The 15,028-nt window shown below is 34.3% G+C and overlaps 1 protein-coding gene across 7 annotated transcripts in view; it reads right to left on the bottom strand.

Moving 5' to 3' along the window:
• DMD (dystrophin) overlaps window positions 1-15,028 on the bottom strand; it is a 979,946-nt gene that overhangs the window by 374,061 nt on the left and 590,857 nt on the right. For all 7 annotated transcript variants that reach the window (XM_059839939.1, XM_059839938.1, XM_059839941.1 and 4 more), the window contains 2 exons: window positions 7,359-7,506; window positions 5,214-5,363 (listed from right to left, as the gene is read on the bottom strand). In XM_059839939.1, coding sequence (XP_059695922.1) covers window positions 5,214-5,363; window positions 7,359-7,506 — 298 coding nt within the window. The remainder of the gene's footprint in view (window positions 1-5,213; window positions 5,364-7,358; window positions 7,507-15,028) is intronic.

The following is a 15,028-nucleotide window of genomic DNA, read 5'->3' on the forward strand; positions in this document are numbered from 1 at the left end:
ATTGCATTTGTGGGAATTTTAATTATATAGGCATGTTACTATACAGACAGGTCTATATAATTAAAGTATAATCTTTATCTTGTAAACAGCAAAGAGTAAAACATTGATTTTAAGCCTCTATAGTCTTCCTAAATAGAGATGGATGAAAAACCTGACAGACAATGGCAGTGTCTGTCTTGGAAGTGAAGTTTTAGAAAGCCCAAGTCGCTACAATTGATTGGTGTGCAGTAGTATCTGAGCATTGCTCATTACAAGTGAAATCTCTCTCAGATACGCAGAACTTTGTTGTAAAAAAATGTGTACTGATTTGCCTGAAGTTACTTATTTGATATCTAGTACTTTGGCATCAATAATAACTCAATGTGGCTCATATGTCAGCACATATGTATTGAAAATTAGTACTTCTTACATTCTTAGTCTTGGCATAACTTCCTAAATATATGATTAATATATTCTGTATTTGTATGGCAAACAAGAATAATAAGGAATTTTAAGATGGTTGGCAAGATAATATATATTGTGTATATACACACTTGTATATACATAATAATCATGCTTTTATGGCTTCAGTGGCTAATACAGACTTTTTAGCCCTGCATGACTTGACTGTATTTCATATTTTAATTTTCTTAGCTTTTAAAATTTTAATTAATACTGGTTGTTAGCATTATGCAAATTAAAAAAAAAATAAGCTTATATATACTTGTTTCTTAGGGCTTGTGACACTCCCATATTTGTCCAAAGAACATTTACATCAACTTTCTTTTTGCTATACATGAGGCCATTTTTGAGTATGGCTGATGATAACATGAATGTGGACTACCCTTAATTAGCCATCTATGACAAGCTGTCAGAGGAAATTCAGCATAACAAAAGACTTTATTATATTCAATGGAAATCAAGTCACTTGTTAAATGAAAGTAAATCCAGAAAAATGTCAACCTTCTGATCCCCAAAATGACAGTTATACTATTCTTATTTCAAATTGAAAGAACAGAAATCAAACTGTAGCATTCATTTTCCAACAAACTTTCCTCTACATACCACAAATAACAACAGTTATTTGTAGTAGTTCCAGCTGTGAGCTTGAATTAAGTTGCATACACTTGCTGGAAATTTTATGTCATTGCAGGTAATTTATGAGTAATTTCTACTCAAGGCAAGTTATAATGCATGAACTATAACCTTGTTACGACTTTGTGTTTCTGCACTTTTGGGCCCATCTGTTTTTCTCTACACTTGATCAACCAAGCTAAGAAAACCTACGCCTGTTCTGGTGGTACAGAAAATGTTCACAAATTATAGCCATGTCACTCCACTCTAATTTTTATCTTGTCCACATAGCACAACAAATTGATTTGCTGTGGCAATAAACAGTGGAATAGTCTCTTCAGTGTCTAGTAATTAGAACTAATACTAGTAGACAAATTAAAAGGCAGCAAAACAAAATGTCTCCATCAGGCACTTATAATAACCTTCATAATACATACAATAGATGTTGAGAAGACTAAGGTGGATAAATGAGGAGAATGCTGATTTTGGCATCCAGCTTACTTTCAGATAATTTAGCTCATCGCTCTTGGCTGACATCAGACCAAGAATAATATTAAAGAGTAATAAACTCCTTCCAGCAAACCTCTGATTCCATGGTTCACTGGTCTCAGACCTAATCTATCAATCCATTTACTGCACAGTAAAAGGTAAGAAACCCATTACAGATCTGTTACATGCCATGGCAGGTGGTATATGACAAGAACTGAATTCATCACAAACTCCAGTGCCGCGTACCCTTTTGTGTGCTTTGAAGCACTAGGTGGTTACCTTACTTGGCTATCACAGCAGAAGATACTTTAAGCTTTGAAAATAAATGAAAAATTCTTTATGTGAAGGCATAAAAATGATCATAAAACACTTCATTTGTCATAATATTAAGACTCCCCAAAGATAGTGCTATTTTCATTTTTTCAAGAAATACTGGCTTTGGAGAGGGCACAATAAGTAAAACCAGGATAGAATTTAAAAGTCATGCCTTTCAAATGTGGGCTCTAATCTTCATTCTCTGCTTCAACTATACTGTATTAGGTAAAAACCTATATGTATCACTACTTAATAATGTTGTGTAAGGAAATGTGGTGTTAAAATTATTACAATCCAAAGGAAGAAAAACTCTTTGCGTATCTACTCTCAAGGTCATCAGCACATGATATAAACACGCAAAAGCAAAGACTATTCTGAAGTAAAAGCTAAAAAGATACTTTTATGTGACTGCAATTCCCTTCATACTAAATTTCTTTTCTAGGTTATTTCTATTGCTGTAGGGCAACAGTTTCTGTGACTGTAAAGAAGGTTTGAACATGACTTATTTCAAATACATCACCTTGAAGGTTAAGACTCACAGGTGTTGTCCCCTATTCCCCTGCTTGGCAGATCAAGGCAAAACAAAAATTTGTGATAACTTTAGGAGATATTTGGCCACATCCTCAGCTGGTGTAAATTTTCCCAGCTTCTCTGAAGTAAGCAGAATTTCTCTAGTGTACACCAGATAAGGACCTATCAAACATTATTTATGTTACTGTCATGTATGTGTCATATCTTGAAAATAGTATCATCCTGCAAAATGAGATAATCATAAACAGTAGATTGTTACACGTTCGTTTCTAGCAGAGATGCCAGAAAACAAAACATACAGTTTGAAACAAAGGATTAAAGTATAGGATACACTCTTAAGAGCGGGTGGAGAGAAAGAAAAGCCCCAGAGAAATCTCTGTGTGATGATGCTTGTCTATTGTGCTTTGAGGAATACAAAAAATATATCCTCATCAAAATCACTGACTACAGAATCTTCCTCAGGTGACCTAAGAATTTTGCTTGATATAAAAGTGCCCATCCTGTGAGCTTTGGCTCAGAGCAAACATCTGTGGGGCTTTTCCAGGGCTTACATATCTGTATCTACAGCTGAACAAACAGAACATTAAGTTCCCCTGTCAGGCTCGCAGTTTCTTTCCGTGACTTCTAGTTTTAATTCAGGTCCTGGATTTTCAGGGCAGAAAGTGAAACAAATAATTGAGGTTTCCTAAACAAATCATGAGTAACAGCAAAAAAATACGAAAATGAAAAAGTAATTATTTTTCCCTTCAGTATCATTGGGAAAATCTTACCAAACCACAAAGTAAGGGTCTAACCTTTTGTTTTGTTTTGTTTTCTACATCTGCCAAGATCACAGAGTAAACAGAAAACCGGAGAAAGAGAGCACATTCAGAGAAGATGTATAGATTTGAGTATTGTAATTTTCAAATTCAGTTTCTTTAAAAAAAAAATGGACAAAAAACCCACAAGAAAACCAAACCATTGCATTTTGCAGATTCTTTACATTCAGAGACCAAGGGACAATGAGAACTCAGTTTTACACATCTCCATGGGTAGATAACAGAGATAAAAATTATGTGGCAAGTAGTCTCAAATGGAATATTTCTTTCCTCCATTTATACTCTTTTAGTAGTAAATGAAATTTTTCAAGTAAGAAATTCAAAGAGTAATTATCTTGCCAGACACATTAGATCTAGGAGAAATAAAATTATAAAAATTCAGTAAATTGTAATGATTCACTAAACAGTAGTTCTCATCTCACATATTCCACCCAAACCTAAGTACTTTCAGCAACATTCATGGTTGCTCTGACTGTGACAGAAGACCTGAAATATTTTGTCATCAACCAACAGAAAGTGAAAATTCCAAGTTTTTAGGTATATGACTAGTCAGTAAAATAGTACATACAGTGAAAAATTGCAGATTTTTCTAAAATATAAAGTATATTTTTTATATAAAATAAAAAAAAAAATTTCTTAAAATATATATATGTGATCTGACTCCAGGTTAATTAGTTTCTCCTGAAAACTAATGCTGTCTTTTAAAAATCACAGCTTAGGTATTAACATGGTCGCTGAACTCAGCTATGTAAGTGCTTCCTACAGCCAGTAGATAACATTGTTTTGATCTTGAAGTATTCTGAATTCTTCTGTATAGATTGATTTCAGAAGACCATTTATAGAGAAAAAGATACTTCTGTCCAACCACTGAAATAATGATTTATGTGTCCAATCTGGAGATTGTGGATGTGATCAATATTTCTTATCCACTTTTGCCCGAGTCATTAGCTAATATTCTGAACTTTGCCAGACTGCTCCTGTTAGGAAGAAACTGGTAATAGTACCACATCAAATTCCTTTTTATTTCTCAGATCTGTGCTTGAAATTCAACTGTATTAATGGAAACGGTAAAAGAGTACCCGGGATGTATTCTTGACCAGAAACTCTTTTCAGTAAGGTAGTACTCAGAAGATTATTTTCTCACTTTCCCCCCCACCCCCCCCAGAACTAAAAACAATGAATTTTTTCTTTTTTGCCCCAGCATCCTGGTAACTTTAAAAAACAGATACCACAGCTTAATGCCCCCTGACTTTACAATCAGTCTCAACAGAAATCCTTCAACTGGATTCTACCTTGATTGTTTCCAAGCAGGTTAATCCATACCTTGGGCAGTAGTTCTCTGGTCAATGCTTTCTATCATTTCTACCATGCCAACACTCAAATAATCTACCTCTCTTTACCAGATTTGCTTCTCATTTTCACCATTTTTCAACACAAAAATATGCTATTTCCACAATAAAACAAAGCAAAGTCCTCCCTTACTTCTTTCTATCAGTATGGAGATCCCAGAAAGCAAAATATTTGATATTTTGCTACACAAAAACGGAAGTGAATGCTTAAGGCTGGGAGAAGTCTGGTGGAAGGTGAAACAATGGTTGCAGTGTTCACCTTGGGATTGGGAACAGGAGAGATTTGGGAAGTGTTTCCATAAAGAAAATCAAACATTTGCCTCTCACACACTTGAGTCACAAAGCCTGGAATATTTGCTGTTTCAGCAAAAGCAACAGGCTGCAAAAATGATGCTATGCATTCCACCCTTAAGTAGAAGAACTCTAATTTAGTGACTATGTTTGAGTGCAACATCATCACTCTAGTCACTAATGGTCTTGGTTTGCTATCACTGTTTCTCACAGCAGTGTATTGTATCCATTTTTCTTCCTCAGGTTCATTATGCACACAAATATCTCTTCATACAGTGAAAAATAATACATACCAGAAAATATATAATGCAAATATTCACTGCAGATTAAAATTGTATATCACAGTTATATCAGTAATATGTCTAACCTTTAACAAACGATGGTTAGCCTCCTTCAGTGTACTCTCAAGCTTATGTTTTTTGTCTGGGTTCAGTGATGCACTTCCAAGTGCTATTCCTCCAGTTTCATTTAATCGTTTCAGTATTCCCTTGTGGGGCGGCAGCTCTCCAACTCTTAACTGGAACAGACAAATACAGCAGTTAAGATGAACTGTGGCAGGATTTTCAGCTTTCTTTTCTTGACCCTTATTGATTTGTGTATCAGCCAAAGGAATAAACTCAATTCAAGACAAAATAACTGTTGCTTTCTGAATGTAGAATGCTGAAAAAAAAAAAAAAAACCTAACCGAAAAGAGACTGTATTAGTCAATCAAGTATAAAGAGAGTTCTATGTGACATAATACAGGGTTTCTCAGGATATTAATCACTATTACATTATAAATTCCAGACCTGGATACTCAATACTTCATGTATATCAATTTTAATAATCTTGTAATATGGTATGGAGCAAGCACTTTGGAAAAATGTTTTAGTATGTTCCAGGCTGTGAACAGCCACCCAGATGGCATGTGGTGAAAAGCCCTTCCACTCCAGTTTAACATCTTAATTAAGAATGTTCATGTATGCTCACTAAAAAAAAGAGGAAAAAAAAAAAAAAAAAAAAAAAAAAAAAAAAAAAGCCAAAAGGAAAAGCAAGGCAGCATCAAAATTATCAAAATGTACCAGTTCTTAAACACATATGTTGTTACTGGAAACTTATATTGTAGAAGTAACTTAATTTATTAAATAAGGTAATGTCGCTTCCAGGGTTTTATTGTTCTGGGGTTTTTGCTTGTTTGTTCTTGATTATTAACAAAAGCAGGTAACTATGAAATGAGCCATGCTGCAAGGTAATGCATTATTATTTGCTCCATTAGGGTGCTTCCCTTTTGTGGAGCTCCAAAAGAAGGTGGACTGTAAAAAACAAGATACAAATAAGAGATGCTAACACCTTATATTTGTACTATATATCCTTTAGGAATATTATATAGGAAATATTTGTGTATGTGAAGAGTAGACCCTTCCTGGTTCTGAACAACATATTTAGTCTTTAAACCCTTAATCATTTCTGCAAACTGTAAGATGCATCTAACACCCCTTAAAAGTATATATTTGCCTTGGATCTGATATCCTCCACAACAGAGACTCCCCGACCAACTCAATAGCATCTTCTGCTAAGCAGAAGGACAAACTCACCCATGGTTGAGTCTCCATTTCATGAAACTATATTTATCCTATTTTTACTTAAAAAGAAACCTGAAGATAGATTTTTACTAAATAGTCCTTTGGATTGTTTTTTTAAAACTTTGTTGTGAGAAGGATAGAACAAAGTGAAAAGTTTTCTTCAGATTCTTTAATGCTCTGTTCATCACTAGCTGAATTTGTTAAACTTGGATTTATGAAAAGGATAACTAGGTCCTTAACCTCAAGGGAGGACAGAAAAACTTTTAGGCATATGTTCTATAAGTAATATGCATTTTCCAATTACAGTTTAATTTATTATTGTATAAGTAATTAAAAATAGTTATTCTACTGAACACATTTCAAAACACTAAACAGTGAAACTTGTGTTGAATATATTTATCAGCATTATCAAACTCAAACATATCTGTGAAAATATTCCAGCCCATAAAAACAAATATTTAATATTCTGATGGGGTTTTTTAAAATATTCTAAAAAATAAGTCACCTAGATGTTTAGTCTAGAAAATGTTGCAGTGAAATTTTAATGAGTTGACATTTATAATTATGCATGCAGTTCTGGATCCTCTTGTGAAATACTGAATACCATTTAATAAGTGAGAGGCTATAAAATGTTAACAAGACACCAATAGAGAAATGCTATACATATAAACCAGTCATGTTCTGAGTTAAGAAATGAGGGTGAAAAAGATAACAAATAATTTCCGAGTTTCGGGACATTTTTCTTTCATAAGATTTTCCATTAATCATCTGGTTTTAGTATGATCAATATATATTTATACCTGGGTTTTGAAATTCCCAGCTTTGATTTGTCTAAAAAAGTTATATGGATGCTGTGTTTGATGTCAGAAACCATTTGGAAAATAGCTTTTAATTTTCTTCAATGTAGAATTGACAAAGGAAGAAAACATTAGGAATAGAGCCTACAATACCTTTACTTTGCTCAGGCAGTCTCTCAACTGGTCTTCATTCCCTTGTTCAAGGGGAATACAATTAATGTTTTCTGCTTCCTCTAACCATAAAATCAACTTGTTCAAATCCTCTTGAAATTCTGATAAAATATTCTTTTCTTCCTCTATCCTGCAATAAAAATGTGAAATTATTGTTTCTATACATTTATTTTTATATGGAAGTGCTTATACATAGTGAAGGATGACAGATAACTAATTCTTAGAATTTATACTAATTATTTTTATATGTCGGCCGCAGATTTCTTTATATCAAAAATATCAGACAAATACCAATGCCCTTTTACCATGGCATTAAATGTATTTTAAAAGAATAGATTAAGGCATAATTTGCAACACCACTAAATTCAGCTTCCAAATTACATGTGGCAGGTAGCAAAAAAGCACACCAGAAAGAAAGCAGCTAATTATTCAGACTAAAATTCTGTTTGAAGTAATGGCAGGGAAGCCCAGTGTCAGCAACTAAAAATTCTAGCATGGAGTGTTACCAAACTGAACCTGTTAAACCTGACACAGGCTCATTTGGACATATTAAACAAGATATTTCAGTAACTGTGCCATGCAGTTTGGTGTTAAGATTCACAAAAAGTAGGTAAGGTTAACAGTTGATAAGTAGGAATAAGATGGGATTCACGACACCTAACTTTAGATATCTACTCTATGTCTCCATCTACAACTCATCTGCTCATTTTCACTATGACTACATAAATATACTGAGATGTGAACTTCTGTGCAAAAGCTTCTGAAGTTATCAAGAGATGAAGACAAAAAAAGAAATTCAAGAGCAGAAGGGAAGAGCATTGGTAGAATGTGAATTCTTGGGATTAACATTTGGAGTGGGCCCTTCTAAAGGAGAGAAATGATGATTTGTATAAAAATAGTTGCAATTCATCCACCAAACTCATTCACACACTGAGAATTACCTGTATGAAAAGATGAAAGATTAAACACTTATCAAAATTAAACAATGAAAAGCAGATACTGCAATGTGAGGTAATATTTTTACGATCCCTGTTTCCTTTGATACACAGCTGGCTCATGTAGCACTGGGACATTCACACCCACACAAAGGCCTGAAGATATTAATCCGTTCTGATGGGGCATAACTGGCCCAACTACATTGGGATGACAGGCAGCTGTCCTGTTTTAAAAAGTGCCATAAACAATCAAAAATACCCAAACTGCCCACAAATTCAATTCTGGAGCCTTCCACTAGAGGACTGTGCATGATCCGCAGTGTTGCAGAAGACAGTGTTTAACTGTCCCCTCCCATGAACATACTGAACTTTGTGGTGTAGGCTTCCCTCACCCCCAACAGAGCAAGACTGAGATCATCACTTTGACCAATGGGTGTCGAAATCACAACAACCAAATCTCGCCTCCTGATCCACTCATGGGCATTTCTTTCTTTCTTCTTCACTGTCTACTCCTATCCTTTCTTTTCCTTTCTTAAGTGATATCTTTACACGTCTATATTGCTTTATTTACATAGATGATAACCAAAATGGCTGCAAACCTCCTTCTCACTGCAATCAAATTGCTCTGAAATAAACCTGCCAGGTACACACAGATAATTGGTCATTGAGTGTTGTTTCACTCAAATCTGCCCAAAGGGATCTACATCTAAGAAGAATCTCAGTTTCTCTGCCTTCAGCAGTGGGTTGTAACAATATCTGACCTAAACCTCCCTTGGCCCAACTTGTTGTCATGCTATGTTGTCATATCCTTTTTCTCTGGAGGGAAAGGTGCAGCCCTCACCTTACTACAACCTTATTTCAGGGAGTTGTAGAGAGTGATAAGATCTCCCCTCAGCCTCCTTTACCAAAGACAAAGTTTATTTTAAACACATAGAAGTCAGTATTTATAACTACACTTAGAGGATGAAAATGCTGGTTGTAATTTATATATAAATGTTTGGCAAATTTGTATTGCTCTGAACAGAATCTCAGTATAGTTCTAGATCAAGTTCCTGGTTTTGATCTAGAATGGATTATAAATTAGCAGATTTATTTGGTTTTTCCTTGAAATAGTATATCTTAATAACTAGTAGATATATAAGCCCAACACTGTTTGTTTTATTTTTTTTTTAAAGCTCAGCAACAAGTTACTCTGGAGTATCTGCCTAGAGATTAAACAAACATAAGCTACTGGCTCCAAATTGTTCTTTAGAGGAGAAAGTAAGAGATTATATTTACTGTGAAAACAATAAAAATCTCCAAAACTATTTACACTGATATAAAAATTATGGTTATACCCATATATATAAACATATGCACATTTATAAAAATACATTAGAAAATGAACACCATAAACAGCAAAAGAATTAACAGCCCTACTTTCTTGGTTTTGTCTTAGATTTTCTAATGGAATCATGCATGAATATTTTCATCAACTGCCATTTGCCCAGGATTTCTGGAAATGAGACTGATGGCAACAAAAAATGCTAATGCTCCTAGATATAGGAATATTTATTGTATGAAGATATCTATTTATTACAACTCTGGATCTCTTATGCAGTGCTGTTATGCAGACAGAAATTCTGGACCTTTCCAATATGCACAGATTACTGTTTGGTTACACGGGTCATGCAAAAAAGAACCAACTTTACACATCACATTTATTGCACTGTTCTTCACTGAGAACTGTTCGTGTTTGTGATTTGAGAGGTCATATGCTCTTCTCAAGCCAAAATAGGTCATCTAAAATCAACTAATCAAAACATTTGTTTCTTTGAAAATGAGTCAGATGTTAATCTATAGCACTGCAACTATTTAATCCATAGCACTGCAACTATAAAAATGAAGGAAAACTAACTTCCTGTAATCCTAAAAGGAGAAGCACAACTTCAAATCTTTCTGGCAATATCCCTCCCTGCTCCAGTTAGGGATATCTGGTAATCAGGCTTCAAGTGTTATACCATAAACCACATAATAAAACCTCTGTCTCTCAACCTGACCAGGTACTCCAGAACCCAAGCTCTCAGCAACAGCTTTCATTTCTCTGGTTTCCTCTCACTTCTACTCATTAGTGAAGTGCATAGCTCAGTGGAGGTATTATGTGATGGTACCCTGAGGATAAACCTGAGAAAGATCCAGGTTTAAATACGTTAATTCTGGCACAGAAAAGGCATAGCATTCAACTCAATACACCCGAGAGCAAAATTATTGAGCTGCATAGTATTTTAAATGAGAAATCAAAAAGATTTCTTGTCTCCTAGAAGAGATAGCAATTGGCAAGATTCCTTTTTCATCTTAAGTATACTGTCAGTTTTATCACCCTTATGAATTGAGCTGCAAGTCTTAAAACATTAAAAGTTTTCTTAGTCGTGAAGGAAAGAATTTTTTACTTTGATGACTAATTTAAATACTGATCAGTAGGATAAGGATGTTTTTTAACCTAAGACTTTCCAGGAATTCTTTCAGAGATGTTTTATGCATGCATATATATATATATATATATATATATATATAAAAATCTATTCTCTTTTGTTATCTATTATATATAATCTATATATATATACATATTTAATATATGTGTGTGTGTGTCATCCTGTGCTTGTGCCTGCACAGAAAGGTTTCAGAGTTCAGGAAAAAAAAAAATTCCATAGATCTACTTCTTTATTCCAATCAGGAACAGCAGGCAGTAAAGGAATTTAAAGGTTCATTGCAATTAACAGGACATGCAGGTGAACCTTATAATTTACTTTAACATCTCTTCTTGACCTGCTAGAATGTCACTTCTATTATAAATAACACCCTGCAAGACAAGTGTCATATTACGCAAGACGCTAAAACAAAGTGCTCTGTGTTAGCTGAACTGATTAATTGAATTAAAAGTTTTAACTCAATGACTGATTACACCTTTTGAACAAACTGATTTCTATCACCATAATTACCTTTGGAACAACACACACATGTAATTTCTAGGTGTTTAAATTCATGGTGACAATGAAAAATTAACGTTAAGTTGTCAATGAGGGAGTATGGGTTTTCAAATCCAAGCAAGGAGTAAGGAACATGAGCCACCAGTCAACCCAGACACGGACAGAGCAAGAGAAAGCAGTTGGGCTATGACTTGCTGGAGAAGCAGGTGACTGAGGAATAAGATACAATTCCAGCAGCTGGCCCTATGGAGCCAAGCAGATCCATCTCCAGCACGGGTCTTCTAGCTTTTATATACTACTGCTGTACCCTTAAAAAACAACCTAAGTTCCCAAAAAAGTTTTTAAGATTTTTGAGATTTAATCTCTGTTGACAAAAGGTTTATTTTATTAACCCTGAAATATAACCCATTTTGACTGATGGAAAATTCTCAAACTATAGCAGAGAAGCACAGAGTTTCATATGCAACTTTTTGTCTTCTACACAACTGCTATTCTTAGGCACATTACTTTCTATTTTCCATTAAAACATAGATTTCTGTTTGTATTTCTAAATTCATAGGGTCCCTTCATCAACTACTCTGAATGCACATCTTTTTATAGGAATACTTTTGAAAGCAAATGTATCAATGTTCAGTTTTTGATACTAAGTAGTAAATGAATTATTTTTCCTAATTGCATTTTGTATATATGATAATTGATAGATTAGGGATTAGTTTTCCTATCATTATTAAACTGAATCAATAACAAATTCATATGTTAGTCCACAAAATACCATGGAAAGATTTCTTTTTTTCAAGCTATCATTAATCCTTAGTTGTATTTGTTAACAACTGCATAAACATTCATGGACTATATCAGTGAGCTTGTATTTTCACGTGCAGTGTCAAGAAACAACATAAAATATAAATTGCAGCTCAAGTATTTTCTCCATAGTCAACAATGTGATAGCAATACCATGGCAACCTGTAAACAGTTAGTGAAATACATCAGATGTTTAGAGTTTGTAACTGCACACAAGTGATGTCACATTCATTTGGGAGGCGTCAGCTAGAGAAATAAAATATACAATCATAGTAGTAGGACAGATCTGCACTTGTGATTCATGTTCCCATCTGTAAGTCAAATAATATCTTGGTGCCTTTCACTTTTTAACATTCAGCTGTCAATTCTGTACTTATTGTGTTTCTAAAATGAGGATTTATGTGTCTAGTAGTAGTAGTACTGAGAATATGAGGCCACCAAAATTGTTACAAAAATTTAGAGACAATATTAATCCCAAAAAATTTCATTTTGTGTCTTTCTCTAAAGAAAGAATGGATAAATATGCTTCTTTAGGGTTAGGAACTTTAAATAAGTGAAATTAAAATAGCACATAAATTTAAGAAAATGTATTTAGATGTAAATACTAAGACATTAAGTTAACCTGTTTGTAAACACAATAAAAATTTATGCCAGTAATTCTTTTCTAGTGATTCCTTTTATGAAATCTTAAATTTCAAAAAAAAAAAAATTCAGAAAACTTCAATATGTAGCTAATTATGTGCTGTAAAGAAAAATATATTTATTGAAATAACTGTCATAAAATCTGTTCGTCCTAAACCAGTTTTTAAACTGCAACTAGAAGATAATCACAGTCTTCAATATGCTGAGTTTTCAAGTAAAGGAAAACAATCACTTGCAGCTAGTGTGTTATGGATGAAAAAGAATACCTAAGTAAAGATATTATATAGAAATATTAAAAGTATATTTACTTTATAACAATTAATTTTTACTTAGAATAGAAAGCTTGTATTTTTGTATTCAGGAAAGTACTTGGATGTCTTCTGGTAAACAGCCTTTGTTCTGTCATTCTTTCCATAATTACTTCAAATTCGCTTGGGTAGAGATCTGAACAAGCAGTCTGCAGGTTCAAACTCATTAAAAGTGTAAATGTATTTGCAGCTAAAATAATGAAAAATTCACTTTCATTCAACTGAACCCAATTTTAACAAATGTCAGATCGTGATGAATAAAAACCCCCAAACTGATTACTTCTGAAACATTGAAGGAATCTATTTCCTGGGCATCTGTTTTCAAAAATTACCAAAGAAAGTTTTCGCAAAAGTGAAAAATAAAAGACCAACCAGCATTACTGTTACAAGTCTTTCCAGAGCCTCATTTATGAGTCATCCCCTTCTCAAGCTCCCATGTGAGATGTTGCTTCTCCTCCTATGCACATTCCCTTGGCTATCCCTGCCTGGCCCACATGTTCCAGACAGAGCAGCACCAAGCTGCAGCCACAGCCCTGGGGCTTGCTGAGCACTGTGGCCCTGATGGCAAACCACCACGTCCCTAAATCATCCAGAACTCAGATGTCCCAGGGGCATGTCTCAGAGCAGACACAGCGTGCTGTGGCCTGATGTGTCTCAGGGGATGAAAAGGCAGAGTAAGTTTCTGTTGGTGCAGTTTAGAAGATTCAGTATTCAAAATGACTGCTGGAGTATGAAGAGGGAGAGACAGACACTTTGTATTTCCCCGCTTTTGTCTGGGCTTAGTAGCATCTGTTCAAAGGGACTTTGTGACTTCCTGTGGTCTCCAAAGTCTCCATTTCAGAGTCATGCTGTACTAGAGTACAAACTCCTACTTTTCCAAAATCATGTCTTTTGTAGAAAAATGTTAACAAAAACTCAATTAAATTCCCAATTTGCTAACTACCAGTGTATCAGACTTTCAATCAAGTTCCACTTTATTCAACTGCCCGGTCTGTTTCAAAGTTTTCAGTAAGATAAAATGACTAGATGTGCTAAAATTAAATTCTCATCTAATTCTTAGCGGGATGGATTAGACTGCGAGATACAGAAACTTTAAACACTGAATTCAAACTTCTACAGCTTTGAAACTCTTAGATAAAGGCAAGTGGAAGATAACATCCTACACAAACATAACTCAAGCATAACCTCTTGATCTTCAGTACCAAAGGAAGGAGATTCAAAGTCAATTTTAAGTCTGCTTTGCCTGGGATCAGCATTTGACCTTTTAAAACTGAAAACAGCTCCTTTTTACTAAAGAGCAGTATAAGTTCCTCAAATTGTTTTGAGATTTAGTTTGTTTTCTTGTCTGTTTTTAATTAAGTTGACCTTTTGTAGTCCAAATAATTCTTATTCATTAAAACTGCCAGTCCATCACTGAGATTAATATTAGTATCTAGTGAACCAATGATCAGTTTCAGCAATTTACAGAATATCATGGTTTTGAGATGGTTTACAGTTCTTATTATTCAGGTAGTTAATTATTTATTACAAATTATTTATGAAAACTGAATTAACATGGTGAAACTTTTTGAATTATATCCTGTTTAAATCATTCCTTTTCAAGTCAGCTTGAAACCTTGGGGTCATGGTGGTTACAGGAAATATTTTGAATTTACAGGCTCTTTATGAATGCAGTGATAGAATTATAAATAAATAGGACAACCTCAGGAAAACTGACAAAGCAATTTTGTAGAATTTGTCCTCTTTTCCCCAAAACATCATCAATGCACCAGAACATGAGAAATACCCGAGTGTTTCAGAAAAGCCCAAACAGACAGCCATCAGCACTGGGAACAGGGGATGGTGGATAAGGAGAACACAGAAGATGGGCCGTTCTCTTTACTCCATTCACCTCATACTCTCCCAGGATCCATGGACACTAGGTTAAGAATTGTATAGGACTGAGTTGTGATATGCAACCTAAAACACTGATGCAACCTAAAACACTATGGCTTTTTCTT

This window comes from Haemorhous mexicanus, chromosome 2, assembly GCF_027477595.1.
Source record: "Haemorhous mexicanus isolate bHaeMex1 chromosome 2, bHaeMex1.pri, whole genome shotgun sequence".
In the NCBI taxonomy this organism is placed as follows: domain Eukaryota; kingdom Metazoa; phylum Chordata; class Aves; order Passeriformes; family Fringillidae; genus Haemorhous; species Haemorhous mexicanus.